This window comes from Panthera onca, chromosome A3 (genome assembly GCF_046562875.1).
Source record: "Panthera onca isolate mPanOnc1 chromosome A3, mPanOnc1 haplotype 2, whole genome shotgun sequence".
Classification (NCBI taxonomy): Eukaryota; Metazoa; Chordata; class Mammalia; order Carnivora; family Felidae; genus Panthera; species Panthera onca.
In genome coordinates this window covers 102,714,189-102,735,415 of record NC_138341.1, presented here as the reverse complement: position 1 = coordinate 102,735,415, position 21,227 = coordinate 102,714,189, and the positions used below count along the sequence as shown (strand labels likewise).

The 21,227-nt window shown below is 42.1% G+C and overlaps 1 protein-coding gene and 1 long non-coding RNA gene across 4 annotated transcripts in view; both read left to right on the top strand.

The window, feature by feature from the left end:
* BTBD3 (BTB domain containing 3) overlaps positions 1-5,631 on the top strand; it is a 35,400-nt gene extending 29,769 nt beyond the window's left edge. For both annotated transcript variants that reach the window (XM_060611921.3, XM_060611915.3), the window contains one exon: positions 1,625-5,631. In XM_060611921.3, the coding sequence (XP_060467904.1) occupies positions 1,625-2,657 (1,033 nt within the window). In that variant the 3' untranslated portion in view covers positions 2,658-5,631. The remainder of the gene's footprint in view (positions 1-1,624) is intronic.
* LOC145715368 (uncharacterized) overlaps positions 1-21,227 on the top strand; it is a 569,759-nt gene that overhangs the window by 29,739 nt on the left and 518,793 nt on the right. The window lies entirely within an intron of this gene.

Below are 21,227 nucleotides of genomic sequence, written 5' to 3'. Positions count from 1 at the left end.
TTTACCTAAGTCATTTGCTAAGCATCTTTTCTTACAGATGTATTACCTAGAATATATCTCAATACAGCTTTTTAAAATTATACATGCAGTCCACCAAAAGTGGTAAGAATAAGAAATGTAGTAGGGTGCTGTTTGCCCTTGGGCCACTGTTGGATCAGTACTGCACTGTCTCCAGAGTAGTGGAGGCCAGGTCTTCCAGACAAGTGCACTGTGTGGCTGAGTAGCCAGTATTCCTAGAAAGGGAATTGTCAAGAAAAAGGGAACACTGCTTACTGCTCAGTGTTCAGGGTAAGAACTACAAAGTGCTGACTGTGTTCCAGATTCCTCCCCAAGGTCCTGGTTCTCAGGTCAGAGCATCACTAAGCTGCCGGTATTTTGTGAAATCTGTCTTGCCAGTGGTGGTACATGGCTTAGCCTGTCGGAAGAAAAAGAGCTTCCTGGGAGCAAAACTGGAGGTTTCATTTGTGGTTGTGGGCATTTTACTTATTGTCATTATTGTGGGTTTTTTTTTACTTTGTTCACAGAAGTCATTGCTAATCTTTTGTTAAAAGTGTTTCATGAAGTTAAAATATAGTAATGAAAGGAAAACTTCACAGCAAGTAGCTAAACACCTTAGCTAGAAAAATTTTAAAATTTAAGTGTTATCAGTTTGTATTTTTCACCCATACGTACTTCTCACTGACTCTTGTACTCAACCATAGCAATCTAAGAGAAGCAGATGATTTTTTTTTTTACCTTTACATACCATTTAGAGAGACTGCCACCATCCCCCCCAAATCACCAAGAAGTGTTTTATCTCCTGACATAAGGATGCTTCACAGAATCCTAAAAATAGTGCATATTTGGGCCTTCTTGCTTTTGTCTTTTAATGAAATATATCTGGAAACAATATATTCTTTAATTCTGAAGGTAGAAGAAATGCGTGGGGGAGAGAGGAAAGAATTCAGGGTTTAAAAAAAGAAAAGCCAGATACAAAGTGTATGTTGGATTCTATGTAAAGGCAACTGGAAGATATTGTTGAAATCCACGTTTGATAATCTTTTGAGGTTAGAACTACTTGCAAAATATCTTGTTTAATTTCAGGTCTTATTTCGTGTTTAGGAAAAATTCAAGTCATACTTTGTTAATAGCATTAAGATGCAGTCATTGCCAGCATTATAGTATTGAAGGCATTTGTTTCTATATGAATGCAGAAAATTATAAAATAAAACTATATATATAGCATCTAGAACATAGGGAGATTATTCTTTGATTAAATATAATATGATGTATATAACAGAAACTTTGCTGTTTTTCGCTAATATTAACTCTGACATGCAGTTCTTTTTCAAACAGTTCTAATATCTTCTATTTTTTTTTTGAAGACATTGAATGCAGGTTATAAAATAGAGGCTAGAATGGTAACACAAAGTTAATGTCTTTAATTATACAAAGTTACTCCTGAGTTGAAACATTAATAATTTATGAACATATTTCAGAGGTTTCTTTAATCCCTAATCATTTTTGTAATAACGATCACATAAGACAATTTTCTTGGAACTAACTTGAAAGTAGTTGCATCTTTTCTTGCTGGACATGCTCATTTTGTGAAAATTCCATTTATATGCTGTGCGCTGTCTTTCAGATATATCTATTGTGATGAAATTGACTTGGCTGCTGACACAGTGCTGGCCACTCTTTATGCTGCCAAAAAGTACATTGTCCCTCACCTCGCCAGAGCCTGCGTTAATTTCCTGGAGACCAGCCTGAGCGCCAAGAACGCCTGTGTGCTCCTCTCCCAGAGCTGCCTGTTTGAGGAGCCAGACCTGACCCAGCGTTGCTGGGAGGTGATCGATGCCCAGGCTGAGTTAGCTCTCAAGTCTGAGGGATTCTGCGATATTGACTTCCAAACTCTAGAAAGTATCCTCCGCAGGGAAACTCTGAATGCCAAAGAAATTGTGGTTTTTGAGGCAGCTCTCAACTGGGCTGAAGTGGAATGTCAGCGACAAGATCTAGCTTTGAGCATTGAAAATAAACGCAAGGTCCTCGGAAAGGCGCTTTACTTGATCCGCATACCCACGATGGCCCTGGATGATTTTGCAAATGGTGCTGCACAGTCTGGAGTTTTAACTCTCAATGAGACCAATGACATCTTCCTCTGGTACACTGCAGCCAAAAAGCCTGAGTTGCAGTTTGTGAGTAAAGCCCGCAAGGGCCTCGTGCCCCAGCGCTGTCACCGCTTCCAGTCATGTGCCTATCGGAGCAACCAGTGGCGTTACCGGGGCCGCTGCGACAGCATCCAGTTTGCAGTTGACAAGAGAGTGTTCATCGCCGGCTTTGGGCTGTACGGCTCCAGCTGTGGCTCTGCAGAGTACAGTGCCAAGATTGAACTCAAGCGGCAGGGCGTTGTTCTGGGGCAGAACTTGAGCAAGTACTTCTCAGATGGCTCCAGCAATACCTTCCCCGTGTGGTTTGAGTACCCAGTGCAGATTGAGCCAGACACCTTCTACACGGCCAGCGTGATACTGGATGGCAATGAACTCAGCTACTTTGGACAAGAAGGCATGACGGAAGTTCAGTGCGGCAAGGTGACTGTCCAGTTCCAGTGCTCCTCAGATAGCACCAATGGCACTGGGGTGCAGGGAGGGCAGATCCCTGAACTTATATTCTATGCTTGAAAACACCTCCTGAAGCAGTGTGAGCTCTGAGGTGCACATCTGGTTCCTACTTGCTTGATGCTTAGCTCATCTGCAGATACATGATCCACGCAGGTAGTTCATAATGAATGAAGCTGTAGGCAGTTTCTAATTTCTTTCAACCTTTTAATTATGTACAGGCAAAAATGCAGCATTCAGCTTTTAACTATATGCTTAAAAGAGCCAAGTTCTTATTAAGCCTTTGTGGTTTTTAGAGTTGCATCTATACACCTGGGGAGAATTTGTGCTCTTTTCCAGCTGCCCACTGACCTCCCAGCTTTGTCCCACTTAAAACGTTTGGATCACCTTGAATTTCCTCTAGGGCTTTATTTTGACAAATAGAAATAAATAGTCCAGAACAACAATGATAAGAGTTATTTTTAAGAGAACTCCCTCTCCCCCCCGCCCCCCGCAAAAATTATAGGTAAATCTCAGTGTACAATTTCTGAAAGAAGTTTTGCTTCATAATAAGTAACATTTAGAAAGTGGACAGTCATGTTTAGCTCTTATTTCATTTTAAATATTTTACTCTGGGCATTATTTTTTCTCAAATCCTAAATTCATAAGATTGTTAAATGTTAAACACTGCAAAGGAAATTGGATGTTTGCTTGGGCCATGACTTCTACAAGCAGTTTTTTATTCTTTTAGTTTAGGAGATAAACTATTACTTCTTTTAGAACTAACTAAATTACAAATTTTTATTGTCAGTAGGGAAGAAATCACAGGCCTATTAATTTAAACTAAAACAGCTTATAAAGTAAACCTAAAAAAGTCCCGTTCTACAAATAGTTTATTTGACGGCATGGTAGTCTGCACCATTTGAAAAAAGCCAGTCTTCTCCCCACTTTGCTTCTGATCGTCACCATATGCTTGTTTTTATAAATCACACTGTATAGAATCTTATTCCCCTTTTCCCATGAAAAGAGGACCAAAAGTTCTTCAAACGTATGGAGTAACAATTAGTTTTGTAGCACTACGTGTTAATGTAATAAGATACTTTTATTTGTTGATTTTCTTTTTTTTAATCTGAAATACATTTTATCTGATCTACTTTGACCACATACATACTATCTTCTTAGTTAGTTATAATTATGTCCTGTTCCTAGACTGCTAGAATTTGGCCTTTGGCCATCTTAAAGTGCCAATATATGCCTGCAGGGTTTTAAAAAAAAGGTTTGGAGTGATATACTTGATTGTACCTAATATTCATTGTATCAGCATCCCATCCAGCCCTCTTATTTGTACGTGGCTAATGTAAACAAAGGAGGGGAAAGCTCATCCAAAAATTCTCCTTCAGTGACGGCTTGTGATGGTTTAGTGCCTGTGACCCTGGGAGTGTCCAGTGTGTTCACTTCCAGCTAAAGTATCCATGTGTTTCTGAGCAGCTTTTCTGCTCAGTGTGATCCTGAGATGGCTTCCCCCACCACCCAGAGTGTGGTCCCTGGCCGCCTCCTTCTCCTGCTCTGTGAGCCCCATGCTGGCTTGTCTGGAGCCAGGGGTTAGTCCTGGGGTGGGTGGGCGTGTGCGCGTTGTGGGCGTCGGTGCGCGTCCGTGTGCATGCAGGTATGTCTGCCGACTCAGGAATTGTCTCCTCCCTGCCTGGCCAGTAAGAGGTGAGACACAAATGGTCCCCCTGCTGGCCTGAGGAAGGCCCCAGTGAGTGACTACCCTGATCTTATTCACTGTGCTTCTGGGCCACTTTTTCCCCTGTAGACGTGGGCTTGTTGCTTTTGGCCGGCTTCCCTGACGGAGGAGAACACTGGATTATGGGAAATGTTTTAATCATGTTTGCCATTACCTATGCCTGTTAGCATAGATGATCAGAAGCTGTTACTGGTGATTATAGATGAGTATTCCCAGGACAACTTTCCAAAATTATCTAATAATTATTTCTTATTAGGGAGATGACACACAGTAGTTTTGGCAAAGTATCTATGAAACAAAGGTATGTTTTCAATTTAAAAAATACTTCTATAAAGGACTTTGCTTTTAAATTATGGTTAAACATTTCAGTAACTCATAGCTACCATGCAAATTGGTAGACTATGTACCTGTTTAGAAGGCACTCATTTTTAAGCCAGAGGAGAAAAAACTTGATTTAGCACTAATTTCATCATCTCAGATTGTTGAGGTGGGTGTGATAACCTCAGAGTGAAGATTGCTCATTTGGTAACGCTCACTGTCAGTGCTCCTGTTAGCAAGATGCCCTCCACGTGGCTAGGGAACAGCTGGTAGAGAGCAGAGGGAGATCCTGTACACTGGGGGTGTCAGCGCTTAATTTTATGTTAATTACTATTACTTAAAAAGAAAAGACACATCCACCACCTGATTTGCTGGTGTCAAGAGCTGTGGGTTAAATTTGAAAATTGTATTTAGACTGAGAAATTTTGTATTTTAAATCCTGTTCTCCCTTTTGCATTTTCAACAACATGGAATGAAAGCTAACGTGCTTGCTTTATTTTCTTTGGTAATCTCAAATTTTGTAGCTTTTACTGTTCTGACAAGGCAGGCAACTCTAGTGTATAAACACAACTTTATTAAACAGAATACTCTGTAGATGCTTTTCCCAATGTATCTGGCAGTCTTTGTTGTTGTTCATACTGGGGATAAAGGGGAACTAGGCTAGCAGTTCTAATGTAACATTCTTTAAGCATATCTTAATATAGTATTTAAGTAAATGGTCTAATTTCTACATAATTATTGCACTGAACTGTCTTTTTTGTTTTTTAAGGTGTTTAAATAAGCTCAGCTAATTCAAGACACTAGCCACTTGTGCATCAGAGTGCTTGAATTTAGTAGCTTACAGCATTATTTATGAAGGAAAAATATATAAATATGAAGTACCTCATGTTGAATGTTATTGTACTGTATTTTTAATGTAACAGTGCAGATCTTGTTAGACACATGAATGTGTATAATCATGTTAAATGCAAATAAAAATAAAATTGGTTCATAGATTTGTTTTCCTTAGCATTTTTGTAGGTCCCTTGAAACAGTAAAAAATCCATTCTGGCACTTTTGGTGCCACTACATTTTACAGAGCTGGTTTTGCTGGGTCATTTGTTTGCTAAGTATTCAGATATCTTTGATCCCTAAAGAAGTAAGAATTTGAGGCAAAAGCATAGGAGAACAATGGATATGTTAATCAATCTCATTGTTCAAAGCCTGACTGTTAAGTTAATGAGAGGAAGTGAATGGATGCATTTATATTCCCTATATGGAATTTGTGGTTTGCTGGCATTCTGATGCTATAGTTGCTCAAATGTCTGTGGGTCTGGCTATACTAAGGGGGTGTTGATACTGAATCACATCTAGCTTTAGATGTAACCAGTGCTGCTTGTTCTTGCTGCGTTATAATAGCTTAAGTCTCTGAATGAAAAAAATAAATGTCATGTGAGAATTTTGAATATAATTTTTACATGCTCAACTAGTTTTCAATTATATTTGTCCATATCAAGTAATATACACACACACACACATTCACACATAATTATATACACGTGTACTATATTTTTTCTCTGCAGCCTTCTTTTGCTCTTCTACTATAGTTGATTGTGAAATCCTATATATTTGCTTAATCACTTCATCTACTCAGGGTTCAATTGCTAAAGCATACCTCTTAAAAAATTTTTGGAATTATTCCAGAGAATAAAGAAACTGGAAATATTTGTTCTAATCAGATTTAATTACAGATACAACCTAAATTGCAAAGGTCTCTAATCCGGGAAAGTCATCTGTTTTCTCTGTCGCTATTTAAACATCCATATGGTTGTTTTCAATATCCCAAAACAATGGAAATGAGCTCCTTTGCTGGCACCCAGGATCAACATGTCACTGAAATTACACATTCTTCTCAGTGGACTCTATGGCTTGCCTACAAAAGGGAAGAAATAGGAAGGGAGAAAGCATTCTTGAGGACCTAAATCATGCCATGTAGAGGCTGAAACAAGCAAATGGCCCTGAAAATGTGTGGTTACCCAAAGTCTTTGTTAGAGGAGCACTTTGGGTGTCCTTGAGATGCCTCAATGGAAGTTGAGTACACTTTTGATTTCTAATTAATACATTTCAGCCTTTTATTTCTGAGCCATTTACATTTATTGACCAGGTATTCCCTTTGTTCAGCATTTCCTCTTATTCTTCATTCATCTTCACTTTTAAAAATACAACAAAACTGAAACTGGGGAGATATTTCAAAAGAAATTCCGCATGTATTTCTATAAGCAATATAGACACTGGTGAGAAGACCTTCTCAAGATATGATCAGGTTGGTGAGATGGAAGTATTTGTGAGGAAGAGATGAAGACAGTGGTTGACTCTGCCAAATACCAAGCAGCATAAGACACTAACCAGCAGCATAGATCAGTTGCTGAAGAACCTTTGGGTACATTTCCAACTTGGGCATCTCTCTCTTTTGCCTCTCTTGAGCCTTTTTTGAGGGAGAGTGGTGGGAGAGGTGTAATTCCCATCTATGCCAACCCTAACTGTCCTTATGACCCTTGTTTTCTATTTGCCTGTTTACTTAAATGTCCAATGGACAGCAGTTTCACTAGCAGATGCTGTTGTTTTATACTCTGTCTATAAAGTTCTTAACCTCAAGATAAATAGTTAAACAAAACATCTGCTCTTTACTTTGTCAAAGCTGTGCTTTAAACAGTTCTGTATACAGGGCACAATTATAGTTACCCATTCGACTACCAGAACTTCAATGTCCGTTTACTCCGACTGATTTTCCTTTAAGCTGGCTTCGGTAGTAACCAGTCAGAGGCTATGAAGGAGGGGGAGGGGCTGTATTAGACTTCAAGAATGGTGTCCTTTTCCACTTTGTGGAGCAATAGTACAGAAAATTATTTCAAAATTTAAGGTACTTTTTTGTGTTTATGATGTTGGCAAGCAGTTCATATTTAATAGACCATCTCTTACATCGGTTTGTTTTAGAGGAGTGATATTGTACCCGAAAAACGTTTAAAAATAAGTCCTACTAGTGGCCTTCCTAATTTTAACATTAAGTGCTGCAGTAAAGCTTTCTGAGCACAGATAGCATAAGGACTGTTGTGAGAAACCAGAAGAGTCTATGAGATATTTTGATATGTAGCAGTCTTTACTGTAGCTGTACAATTTGCATTTTCCTTCCTAAACTATATTCAAAAAATAGTCTAAAGAAAGATGACTATTTAAGGAAAGCTGCAAATAATCTTTTAAAGCTTGAAGCAGAGGGGACCACCTTCTGCTGTACAGTAGAATACATAAAAATGTACTTTTGAGAGAGATTCTATACATTTTTGTGCTTGTCTTAACCAGCTCTAAAGTTTATTTCAGTGTCCTGTATAATAGTGCCAAAACAAACAATACACCTGAGCCTTAACCAATTTGAAATTAAAGACAAATTCCAACTCTAAGAACATTTGGCGGCATCAAGGGACTATTCAGTGTTTCTTAGATGAAAGACATAAGGTTTAATTAGTGAAAGGATTAGCCCAATGTTCATTCACTCATTGGTCATTTATTGATCCTTTGCTTCATCCCAGTCAGTAGAGAGACCCATTAAGACACGGTGTGTGCTCTCAAAAGGTCCAGGGCAGTGCTGCTCCGCCCTTAGCATGCACAAGAATTATCATGAATTGCCAGGCTCTGTCCCCAGAAGTTCTGATTTGCTAGGTCTTAAGTGGGGCCTGAGAAATTGCACATCCAACAGGCTTCCATATCTGCTGCTGCTGCTTCTGCTGCTGCTATCTGCAGTTCACACTTGGAGAGGCCTGTGCAGGGCAGGAGAGAAATGCCTTGGCTACGACAGGAGCACTGCAAAGGGCATCCACATCAGTGGAAGAAGAGGTGATGCTTGAGCTGGGTTTTGAAGGATGCATTAGAATTATCTAGTGAAGCTTGGTGTGATGCAAGTTGGAGGGAGCAGGGAGGGGGGGAGGGAATTCTAGAAAAACAGCAGAGCAGATAGAAGGGCAGACAGCTCCACGTGGCTTAAGAAAAGAGTCATGTGGGAGAACGAAGCCACCTAACTGTGTGCCACGTATGGAGCCAGCTAATGAACTGGACCTGAACACACACTTCCATCTGCTAGGCTAAATTACCTGGCTTTTATCACAGAATGAAGCAGTGACATTAAAAAGATTTGAAATAGACCAGAACACAATTTTGTGTTTTCGAAACATCTTTCTGAGCTCTGGGAAGTACAGGCTAGCTCAGAATGAAAACAGAAGTACTTAGGGCTAGGCTGTGAGTAATGCAAATGTGGTGGTTGTGACATCCACTTAAACGAGGGCTTGGTGAAGATGTCTTGCCTTACGTTTATCCTAAAGGAGAAGAAGTGTTTTGTTTTTTTTTTTGTTTTGACTCCACCATCCTGTGTAGATAATTGATTTATAGATACCCACTCTTGATTCTAAGATTCTTTTAGAAAGAGGGGAAAAGGAGGGCACCTGGGTGGCTCAGTCGGTTAAATATCTGACTTCAGCTCAGGTCATGATCTCACAGCTTGTGAGTTTGAGCCCCGCGTCGGACTCTGTGCTGACAGCTCAGAGCCTGGAGCCTGCTTCGGATTCTGTGTCTCCTTCTCTCTCTGCCCCTCCCCTGCTCACACTGTCTCTCTCTCTCTCTCAAAAATAAAATAAACATTTAAAAAAAACAAAAGGAAGGGAAAAAAGTCAACAGACCGTACTGGTTAATAACACGCTGGAGCCAAGACTACCACGACTGTAAGCTGCATGTGACTCCAAGCCAGGCACTTAACCTCTCTGAACCTGTTTGCTCAAGAAAGATGGCGATAATAATAGTGCCTTCTTCAGATAATTATTATGATTAAGTAAATTAAAATTTCTAAAGCACTTATAACAGTACCTGGCATACAGGAAGTGTCATATGTTGATTAAGTAAAACAAAGTCTAAAGGGCCACAAATTAAACCTATGCATTTTCCTCATATGTGCCCTTATGAGAACCAGTTTACTTTCATTTTACACACACATAAGTTGTCAGTGCAGACAATTAAAAAAGCATCATTTTGGGGGTACCCGGCTGGCTCAGTCAGTTAAGCGTCTGACTCGGTTTTGGCTCAGGTCATGCATGATCTCGCAGTTTCATGGGTTCGAGCCCTGCTTCAGGTTCCGTGCTGACAGTGTAGAGCCCGCTTGGTATTCTCTGTCTCCCGCTCTCTCTGCTCCTCCCCCACTTGCACTGTCTCTGTCTCTTTCAAAATAAATTAAAAAAAATAATTTTGTTGTTCTTTCAAGTCATTGGTCAATAGATAAGGAGTATTTAGAGCTACAAAGAGCTGTATTGTTGAGGAATTCTCTTACTTTAACCAAATTTCTAATAAGTATTTCAACTTTGTCATGCTAATGAGAGACAAATGATGTAGTTGGATTCTAGCACACCAGTTAGAATTACTCAAAACTGCTGTGTAAAAGCTGACTGGGAGTACATAACAGGTGTGTGAGAGACCCTTTGAAAACATTTTCCAAGAGGAGTCTGTTTGCTGGTAAAAAAAAAAAAAAAAAAAAAAATCCCCTGTATTTGTTCTGCTAGAGTCAAAATATGCTCTTTATTCTTGGCTTACAATCTTAGACAATTTTGGATATCACCCCTTCTTCAAATATTTGGGGATTAAAATCATTTTTAGCATTGAAATTATTTGTTGCATGTTGAGAGGAGGTTTGACCTGATGAGTGATGTGAATGTCACAAGGAGTCACTAATTGTCTTTCTTCAGGTAAACACAGGTGTGCCAGGAGAATTTGAGTTTGCCTGCCTCCCCCCACAGTCTTGCTGGCACTTTACCTCCTTTCTACTGCCCTCCCTGTGAATGTCCCCCGTTCTGTGGGCTTACCTCCTGAGCCAGTGCTGGGGCCTCATTTGACAAGGGCCCTGACATCAGCTAATTTTTGGTCCCTGGTTTAGGGCTGGATTCTCTGTTTTGCAAAATATGCTTTTAGGAACCTCACCCTCCAGAGATTCTCATTCAGGGACCAGTCACTTTTATCTGAACCTCAGAGCAGGTGTGTGGGGATCCTGATGCGCATGAAAATTTGGGAACCACTGGTATAAACAAGCCTCTTGGAACCTTTTCTTACACCCACATGGACATTTAGCTTCAGCACCCTGCTCTTTGCTGGGGACCCTGGCACCACAGACTCTCAGAAATCAGTCTCATGCATATGCCCTGAACTCAATGAATCTTGGAACTGGCCCCAAGCAAGGCCACAGTCAGCATTAGTGGATAAAGTAAACCAGGGGAATCGGAAGGCCTATTCTCTGACTCCCTGACTGCTTGACACTGACCTCCGCTTGTTATTCTTGCTCTCATCAGTCTCCCTATGCCCCCCCAGCCCTCCATTTGCACCTCAAAAGCTCAAAGATCCAGTTTTTTCAGCAATGTCCTGGTCCCATCTCTAGTCCACTTGACCATGCCCCCTGCTTAAGTTCTAATCACCTTTATTAAGTGGTCTTGGTGCCCGCCCATGTTTGGAATCCCACTTCTGAGTCCTGTCTCTGTAACCATTCCACTTCCTTCAGGCATGTGCCAGCCTGTTCATTCAGCGTGCAGCGTCTCCTCTTCCAGGCTGATATTCCTGGCCACTGGTCCTGACAGAGCCCTGTGCCCAGCCTCTTCTGTAGTCCTCACTCTCTGTTCTCTTCTTCTCATCTTCCACCAGACCCTCACAATGGCATACTTAAAATAGATTTTTGGCAGCTTTGTGTTGCACAAGTGTCACATAACAAACACAAAACCTCAGGAGTGCACGGCAATACATTTATGCTCTGGTGCCTAAGAACGGCTGTGGGTTGTCTTGGCAGCGACACATACTTGATTGGGTTCATTCACATTTGGGTACTGGCTGTCTTCCCTGGGGCAACTTTGCTCCGATTGTCTCTTATCCTCCAGCAAGCTGGTCTGGGTGGTTTCAGGCCAGTGGCCAAGGCACAAGAGAATTACCTACAACAGGAAGGAACGTGCCTGGCCTCTGGGGGCTTGGGCTCAGAATTTGTGCACCATCACTTCTGCGTTGTGTTGGCCAGAAGATGTCACAAGGCCACCCAGAAGCAAGGGGTGGTGAATTAGACTCTACCTCTTTACTGAGAAGACCTGCAGAGTCATGTAGCAAGGGCTGTGGATAAAAAGATGAGTATCGTATTGGGCCATTTATGCCATCAGTGTTGGAGGTACCTACATGCAGACCCTGTGCTCCTTTCTAACCAGGACCTCAGAGTCAGTGCCACTTGAAGTTACCCACAGAGAATCCACAATCCCCAAAGGCGTTAAGTGAACATGAGGATTTCATAGGGGAGAGGAGGAGGAATCTTTCTCATACTCATAGCATATACTTCCCAAATATCCATTTGGCAAGGGTCCTCACCACGTAGTTGGTTCTTCTAACGAGTTGCTTCTTGGCCTCAATTCCCCAGGCAAAACTGTCTTCTCATCAGACCACATCTCATCCCCTAGCTCCAGCTCCTCAAACTGGAGCCTTCAACACCTTGTTAGATGTAATATTGTCACTGAAATCACTTCCACTCTTGTATACTTCCCCATTAGCATTGCTGTACGATTTAACTCCGAAAACCAGGCCCTAGTAAAGCAAAAAAAGGTTGTGGAGGTGGAGAGGAAGGAGCCTTTCTCTTGTGTGTTTCTTCATTATCATTAACAGCAACACCCCTAGGAAACTTTAGATGGTTCATGAGCTTCTTCCAGGTACAGGTGGATGGAGAGAGACTGGGTAGGCCCTCAGGGTCAGGAAGAAAAGAGGAAGTCGTAGGTTGATACAACAGCTCAGCCATCCCTTGGGGCCAGAAGGAACTGGAGGGAGAGGGTTGGTTGGAGCAGGGAGCAAGGATGGGGTCTCACTCAGGTGAGCAGGAAACCTCACACAGCTTTTCTACCTGGAGCCTCTCTCCCATTTCTCAACTCTTTGGGAATCCCTGACCTGGGACCACACAGTGTTTGATCTGGGGAAGTTCAGCAGAAAGGACTGTTTAGGGTGAATCCACCAGCTGGTGGGATGGGCATGTCACTTGTATTCCTCTAAGGTCTGTTTGCCAAGGGCTTGCTTAATCTTCTCTGCATATTGTGACCATTATCACCAAGGCCTCATCAACAGAACATTTGCTTATCTTATCTTTCCAGCAGTGCTTTGTCACCTCACGTGAACATTCATAAGCCAGCTGTGTACTCTCTGGTCTTTGGGGGAATATGACAGTGCCCTTGACCCTACTTCCATTCCTTTCTTCTCTGAAGAACCCCTCCCTCACCAGTGCTCTTGGAGGAAAGCCCTGGCCACTTTGTATCTGTTTTTCTTTTGCAGGACAGAAAATTTTAACTACTGGAGTGTCCCAGATCTTTCATTCCCTACAGAGACAGTATACTTGGTTACTGCTAGTAACCAAAGTCTTGATTGCTGAAAGAGTTGCTAAATCGGTCCACTCCTTCCTCAAATTTCAGATTTACTTGACAAATAGGTTTATCAGAAACCTCATGCCATTCCTTTTGTTTAGGCTTATTTGCCTTAGATAAAGAAAGAATTACAGAAATAGAACAATTGTGATAGACTTTAAATATTTTCACATTCACCCAGTAAGAGTGTCATTACCCCTTGTAAAAATTCCAGACTATAGGCATAATTTGGGTTGGAGGTAACATTCAGTGTGAGTGGGAATCATGTCACCTGGTGGCTTCCCAGAGACTGACTCTGTCATTCACCCCAATCACAAAACTGGCTGAATTTGAGCACCTCTTGGGACAAACTTCTTCATGTTAAAGTATCTCATCCCCCTTTCCTCCCTTCTCAAATGCATTCAGGAAGAATGTACCTTCCAAGGGAGTATTGTCAAGCAGATTGAACTACTGCCATTTCCAGTAAGATTACAGTGCACAGACCAATGTGGTGTGCAAAAACACTCTGTTTGGGGTGTTTTGTAGATGTTCGTGGTAGGTTTTATTGCCATTCTTTAATGTTTCATTTATTCAGAGTTCAGAAGTCATGTGGGAAATGAACTAAGCCCTTCCTTACAAGGGCAAAGAAACACCTACCTACCTTTTCAGGTAAACAGTTGTTGGATTGATAACACCAAATCCTCCATATATGCAAGTCACCTTGGCCTCCAAGAAAGCTTCAGAAGTGAGCATGAATGGGACTAGAAACAAGATAGTACAGGGTCAGAATGGGGGGTGGGGGTGAGAGAAAGTACACTGGTGCCTCCCCATTTTCTCTGAGATGCAAACAAAGCCTTTGGATGAAGAAGGAAAGGAGTTCTTTGGGTGGAGTGAGTGAGTGATGTCCAGTAGTGACAGGTGGCCAGAGGGAGAGGAGGTGGCTCTGTTAGACCCCCCTCGTCTACCACCCACACTCTGTAACGAGTCTTTGTGGGTTTGCTAAGCTTTCTGTGAGAGCCCCATGGGTGACTTTCTCAGGTCTGTTTCTTAGAGGCTTTTTAGCTTCTGGGCCTCCAAATCGAGCCCAGAGTGCAGGCCAGACCCACCAACCATTCAGAGTAGAGGAGTGAGGCCAGAAACTAGGGCTTCCTTTGCATCACATATTGCCCTCAGGCCATGTAGCAGCTGGAAAGATGTACAAGCTTTGTCCTTCACCAGGAAGAGCCACGTCTGGTTCATGGCAGCTTCAGACATACTTGGAATCCAGAAGATGGTGTTGAAGTTTCCTTACTGCTCTGCTGTGCCCAACCCTCAGGCTGGGTGGAGTCTGCCCTGCATGGGGAGCCAGAGGTCTTCTTGGCATGCATGTGTTCATCCTTCCTTTTCTATCCTTCTTGCCTCAAAGGCACCGTTCCTCTGCTGCTCACGGACTCCACCTATAGCTTTTGAACTTGAACAATCCATCTCATTTCCTGCCTGCTATCCCCACATTCATTCATGAAGATGTTAAAGGTGAGGGAGTTCTTTGCTACCAGAACTGTGTTCACCTCTCACAGCTAAAAGGCCACTTAACAGGCGGTGGGGGAATAGGGAGGGACAAAGCAGGTGGAAGAGCCCAGAGGTGCCATGTTGTCACAGTAATGAAGATAGGTCGGAACAAAGAGGTGAATGTCACCAGACACCTAATCCCTGACCCATAGACAAGAAAAGACGAGTGGCTTCTTACAGCCTACATGTGCCAGTTGTCAGGCTTTGCCATGTGACTGCCATTTACACAAGGGCTGTGCAGTCTTCCCAAACTCCCACTAAGATTCCCTGGTTAGAAAAACAAATTACTGCATGCGTCCAGAATGCAGTCTTTCATAGGTCATTATCAGAGTGGGTCTCTTGTCAATACCATGCCTGATTGGGAGAGGCTCTCAGAATCATTTAGTTTCTGTCTCTTGTCAGGGGAAGCTTTTTAACTGCTTCCTGCTGTCCTGTCATTCTGTGCTAACCCCAAAAGGCAGTGTTAAATTGATGTCATCTTTCCAATTTCTTCCCAGAAGCATTTTCCTTTCTGGTTAACAATGGAAACATTTGTGCAATAATCAAGGGAGAAAAGTGGCCAAACACAAATGCTGTGAAAACCCCTCAGTGGGATGAATGCATTTATTTATCTGTGTATCCCATCATTCTGGATGACACAAAGAAGGATGAATCTCATTCAGGTACTAAGATAAGGAAAGAAAAATAAAGAAATAAAATGAAAAGCAAGTCCAAACCAAGAAGAAACCCATTGCCTTCAGTCAAAGAAAAGGATTTGATTTGAGGCTATTAGAGAATTACCACCAAACAAAAAACTGAAGAGAATGTTGATTATCATTGAACGAGGTGAGGAACACTTGGCTTTCATTGTGTTGTACAGTCTACATTTGTGTATGTTTGAGAATTCCCACAAGAAAAAATTATTTTAATTCAGGTAGGAATAGATCAATGAGCTCATACCTGTCAGGTAGGTCCTAGGCAGAGGCCCCTTTCCCCCTACATTTAAATCTGCAGTGCCAGCGGGACCCATTCCAATAACATACAGCTGAAAGCATGTTTGAAAGTCAACTTAGTTTGTTTTAGACATACACGTAGACAAAGGCTTCTCTGTGATCAGCCCACCTCTGGAGTCGTATAAACACAGACTAAGGTTTTCACAAATGCTGGATGTCCGAATTTTAAAACTTAAATTATGCATCTTCTTAGATGCAGGGATTGACAGTTATGTTTAGTTGCTTAAATGAAGACTCCTACTTCATAAGATTCCTAATTAAATGGGAAAGGCATTCTAAATTCTTGATCTTTGCTAATCATATCTGGGAGAAGCCTGGAAGTTTAGATCATGATTTAATTAGGGCATTCTTACAGTTCCCCTGGTGGCAACATGATCTAATTTTAGCAAATTTTAATTGCAAGTGCAGAAAGGATTTATGTGGATTGGAGTTGAGTATGAGATATTCTAGCTTCCTTAAGTGGCACCACCGTCCCTTACACCTCAGATCCTCCATTTAGCCATCCCTGACCGTAACAGTTATAGGGCCCAGGGCGATTGAAACAAAGTTACCTATATATTCTATATCTAAATATTAAAAGTTACGTATCAAACTAACACATGCTAAATAAGCATTCTATCTTGACAAATAGGACTTCATAGCAACCTGGAAGGCCAGGTTCAAATTTTAAATTCTTGGCCCCTCAGGGTACTGTACTGGGGAATGTGGTTATTAAGAGCTTATGGGTCCCTTCCCATAGTGTATTTCTTTTCTCTTATAAACCTTGATTGTATGTCTCCTCAGGCCCATACATGCAATGTTGTCTATCCCAATCCAACAGCAAAGAGCCACCCCTGGGGGCTAAAGGTACACATAATGGTGGTATATCTATCCTTGTGAGGAAGTGGCTTTGAGGCTGTGAAGACAGAGAATTCTAGGCTCCCAGGTACTGCATGATGCAGAGATTGAGGCATGGGTTTTAGGTAAGCATGTCCCCTGGATTGATTTGCAAAGAGTTAATGAAATCTATGGCAAAGAACTTTGTCTGCTTCTCCTCCATCAGGTCCTAAATGTTGGCTCCATAATCTTTCCTCTCATACCCAGGGCTCGGTAATCTTTCCTCTCATCCTTTATTCCTCAGTGATCTAATCTGGTTCCATGGCTTTATATTCCTCATTCATTCATCCAACAAATATTCATATTTCTAGGTACTGGGGATACAGTAGAATACAAAACAGAAGACAAAAATCTATGTCACAGAGCTCATTTTCTCATGAGTAAACAGTTGATAAGGAAGATGTGGCCATTTTAACCATGATCCTAAATTCTTTGGTATTCCATCCAATGCAAGGTAGAGTCAAATTCTGATCTCTTGAACTTGGGTGGTCCATAGAGCCTAATGAAAGGGATGCTGGGTGACTTCCGAGGATAGGTCATCCAAGGCCATGACACTGGTCACTGGAAACGCTCACTCCTGGAGCTCTGCATGGTCACATAAGAAATAGACCACCATGCTGGAGAGCCACATGTTGGTGTTCTGGTTGACATTCCCTGCTGAGTGAGTCCTTTAGCCCAGGCACGACACAGGAGTGGGAAAAGCTACCTTGGAAGTGGATCCTCCTGGTCCAGCTGTTTCAGCCTCAGCCACTTATGTCACTCCCAACGGAGGCCCGGACTTTAGGGAACAGCGAGGTTCTGTCCTCACTGTGCATTTTCCAGTACTGACCCACAATATCTGTGAGCGGAATGAAGTGCTTTTTGTTACTCCACTAAGATTTGGGTCAAGACATACAGTGACTTCTAAATGTATGTCCCCAGTCCAGACCTGAGTTCCAGGTTTGTGTGTTCAGCTGCCTTCTCATAACTCCACTGGGATTTCTTTCCTTTCTTTTTTTTTTAATTTTTTTTAATGTTTATTTTTTGAGAGAGAGAAAGAGAGAGAGAGAGACAGAGTGTGAGTGGGGGAGGGGCAGAGACAGAGGGAGACGCAGAATCCGAAGCAGGCTCCAGGCTCCGAAGCAGGCTCCAGGCTCTGAGCTGTCAGCACAGAGCCCGACGCGGGGCTTGAACCCACGAACCGTGAGATCACGACCTGAGCCGAAGTCGGACGCTGAACCGACTGAGCCACCCAGGCACCCCTCCACTGGGATTTCTAAGTGAGCATCTGAAAATGTCCACTTCCAAAATGAAAGTCTCGATTGTCACCACTGCCTCCCAGCAACAAACAAACAAAAACAACTTGTCCATCTTCCCAGTATTAGTACAGGTCACGAGCTCCCATCTAAATACTTAAGACACAGTCATCCTAGATTCTTTTTGCATCATTTCCCACATCTAATCTGTTAAGAAATCTTGCTGTTTTGACATTGAAAATAGACCTCTCATCTAGTTTGCCTCAACTCCACTGCCCATAGGCTAGCCCTAATCACCACTGTCTTTCACCTGAAACAGCCCCCTAACACGTTCCTGGTATCCAAACCTAGCCACTCTAGAATGTTTTCCCAACAGCAACGAGGAACTTCTTTCAAAAACATAAATCAGGATTTCCAGGCAAAGGATGGTGTAGTAAGTGAAGACTTCAGTGCTTCCCAACCACCACTCTCTCCCCAACTACCCAATTCTCTAAACAAATAGTAATGAACGTATATATTACATGTGAAAAATTGAACAGCAAAGCTGGGATTAAATACAGAATAAACAAGTCCAGGAAAAGGAAATGGAATGAAACACACACACACACATGCACACGCACAGAGTGAATGGGATGTCAGCTCCAGTCTTGCAGTCAAAGCAAGCAGTAAGTAGGTCCTGGAAAGGCATATGGGCTCCATGAGCTATTTCTTCTGAGGAGACCCCTGCTTGAAGTATATAGACTGGGGGTTGTCTTCAGAGTCATAAAATGAGGTGGAAAAAGACCATCCCACTACTGCCACTGATTATAGCTCCTGCCAAGTAAAGGCATGGGAAAGTGGATGATACAGGCACATCCTTGAGACCAAAAGCTGAGCCAAGCCGCCACTGGCTCTGCACCACCATCTGAGATCTAGTTCTAACTGGTGGCAGTGGAGGTCCAGGTGCAGGCAACTGTAATAGTATTAGACAATGAGAGAGATACACAGAAGGAAAGAGGTGTGTACCGGGGGAGGATCTCCCATTAAAATAAACCTGTAAACTAAAAGTCCTATACATGTGAAATAATCTAGTGCTAAGAGAGACAATAAGGTAAAACATTAGAATGTAAATTCACTCTTAGAAGATTTGTGTATCAGTTAGTTATTGCTATGTAATAACATGTCACCCCAAAACTCAGTTGCTTTAAACAATTTTATAAAATATTCCCACAAAAACTTTCAGTACTAAGATCTATCTGTCCAGTAGATAGATCTGTTTGCACTAGAAAGAGAGTAAGAATTTATGGACCACAATCAAGTTTCAAATACACAGAGACACATTTGATAGACTTGAAAGGTGGGACAGTTGAAGCCAGATTGCAGGAAGTGGCATTGGGGTCAGGAGTGGAAAACAAAATCACCATAAGTAAGGAAGGTTACTGTTCACTCTCAGTAATGGGACTGGGCTGGGAGAGGAGACCAGAAGTGTTAGGTTAGTATGAAAGCTCCAATAGGTGGGGTGTCCTCTGCACCATGGTTAGGAGCAAGATGTAGCTTAAAATGGGAAAATGTATTTCACTAAGGGACTGTGCAGTTTTTTCCAAATGCAAGTGTGGATACATGCATACACACACACACACACACACACACACACACACACACACACGTGAGCAGAAGGAAAGTTCCTTCCAATCTGCCAGAGAGATGAACACACGAGTTTATGGATTGCCTGGTGCCTCTGATAACATGACCCACTGGAAGGCTTTTCAACACCAGGGCACCTGGGGGTATCTGGGGGTGGAAGTTCAGGTAGCAGTGACAGCAACAGCAGTAGCATCAGAGAGAAAAGGTGCCCAGGAGAGGTTCCTGCAGATACAGCTATGTGGACCAGTAAAGTAGGAGAGGCGTCTACAGATGTCTTCCATAACGGAAGAGGAGGTTACAACAAATTAAACATGAGACAAAGAAAACTAGCCTCTACCAACTCTGTTGACTGTTGGAGAGATATAAGGAAAGGGGTGGGATGAGATGCTACCCTTCGGCTGTGGTAGCCAATGAGTCCACGGATATTAGGAGAAACCACTGAAGTAGTATTCCCTTGGTGCTGCAAGCTGGGGAGGCCAAGAGGAAATTCAGGTAATACTAGAGACTGATCTGGAAAAAAATACACCGGTCTTTGAACACTAAATTGTAAATCTAATTCTGTAAAACCATTATGGCAGTCAGCCTCCAAGACGGCCTCCAATGATCCCCACATCTGGGTATTCAAACCGTTGTGGGATTCGGCACACACTGGATAGGCTGACCTGGGAAACCAGTAAGCTATCACACAAATAACGGTGTGTGATTTTAGCTGCTAGGCCGTAAAATACATCATAGCCTCTGAGCTACTCTTTTGGATCACTCAGTCTGTGGGCAGCCAGCAGTCATGTGGTAAGGACCCTCAGGCTATCCTACGGGAAGTTCCAAGTGGTGTGGAATTGAAGTGTCTTGGCAATAGCCTTGTACATGTGCCATCTTGGAAGCATATATTCCAGCCTCAGTCAAGTTTTCAGCTGACTATAGCTTCAGTCCACATCGTGACTTCAACCTCTTTGGAGACCCCAAACCAGAACTACCCTGTTAAGCTGCACCAAGGTTTCCGACCCACACAAAAACTGCATAGAATAATAAATATTCATTATTTTTAAGCCCTTACATGTTAGGTTACTTTGTTATGCCCCAAGAGATAGCTAGTACAGATTTTGGCACCAGAAATGAAGTCGGACAACAGATCCTTTAAGGATTTTAAGAATGAGTCTGTCTTCTCCTTGATTCTATGAGTATAATATTCTCATGGGTTCAAACCCCTCTAGGCTGCATTGACTCAGCCAGCTTCACATGGCTGCAGCAGGCTGGCCTGGACTTGCAAACATGAGGGTGACAGGAATCCAAGAGAGGAAGAGAAAATACACAAGCATTTTTCAAGCCTCTACTTGAGTGAAATTTGCTACTGTCCTGTTGGCCAAAGAATCACATGTCCAAGCACAGAGTCGCCTGGGAGGGTGGTACTCAAGGGCATGGATGAGGCAGTTGTTATAAACTGGGGCCGTTAATACAGTTAATGTACCACCACAATCCACTAAGGTTGCTTTAAATATGTCAAGTTATAGGAATATTTTCAAGATGGCAAACCCCTCATTCATGTGTCCCTGTTTTCTACAGCTCTTTAATCCAACCCAATTTTCCTTAAGTTTTAACAAATGATTTCTTAAATGTACACAGAATTGTTCTTGTTAAATCCTTTCCAGCATATTTGGACAGTTTTCACACCAAAATCTCTTGGAGTTACCTTCTTTTGTTGGTTGCCAGAGGCTTCCCCTAAGCTTTAGTATGCTATCTAGTAATAAAAACCTGACTACTTCCAAATACTATTTTTAAAATGTCAATAAAATTGGTGTTTTGTTTTGTTTTTTTAGAACTGTAGATGACTTTCCTCCTCACATACATTCCTTGGCTCTTTATCTTACAAAAGTAAAAGGGAGATTCAAAAAAGAAAATGCAGA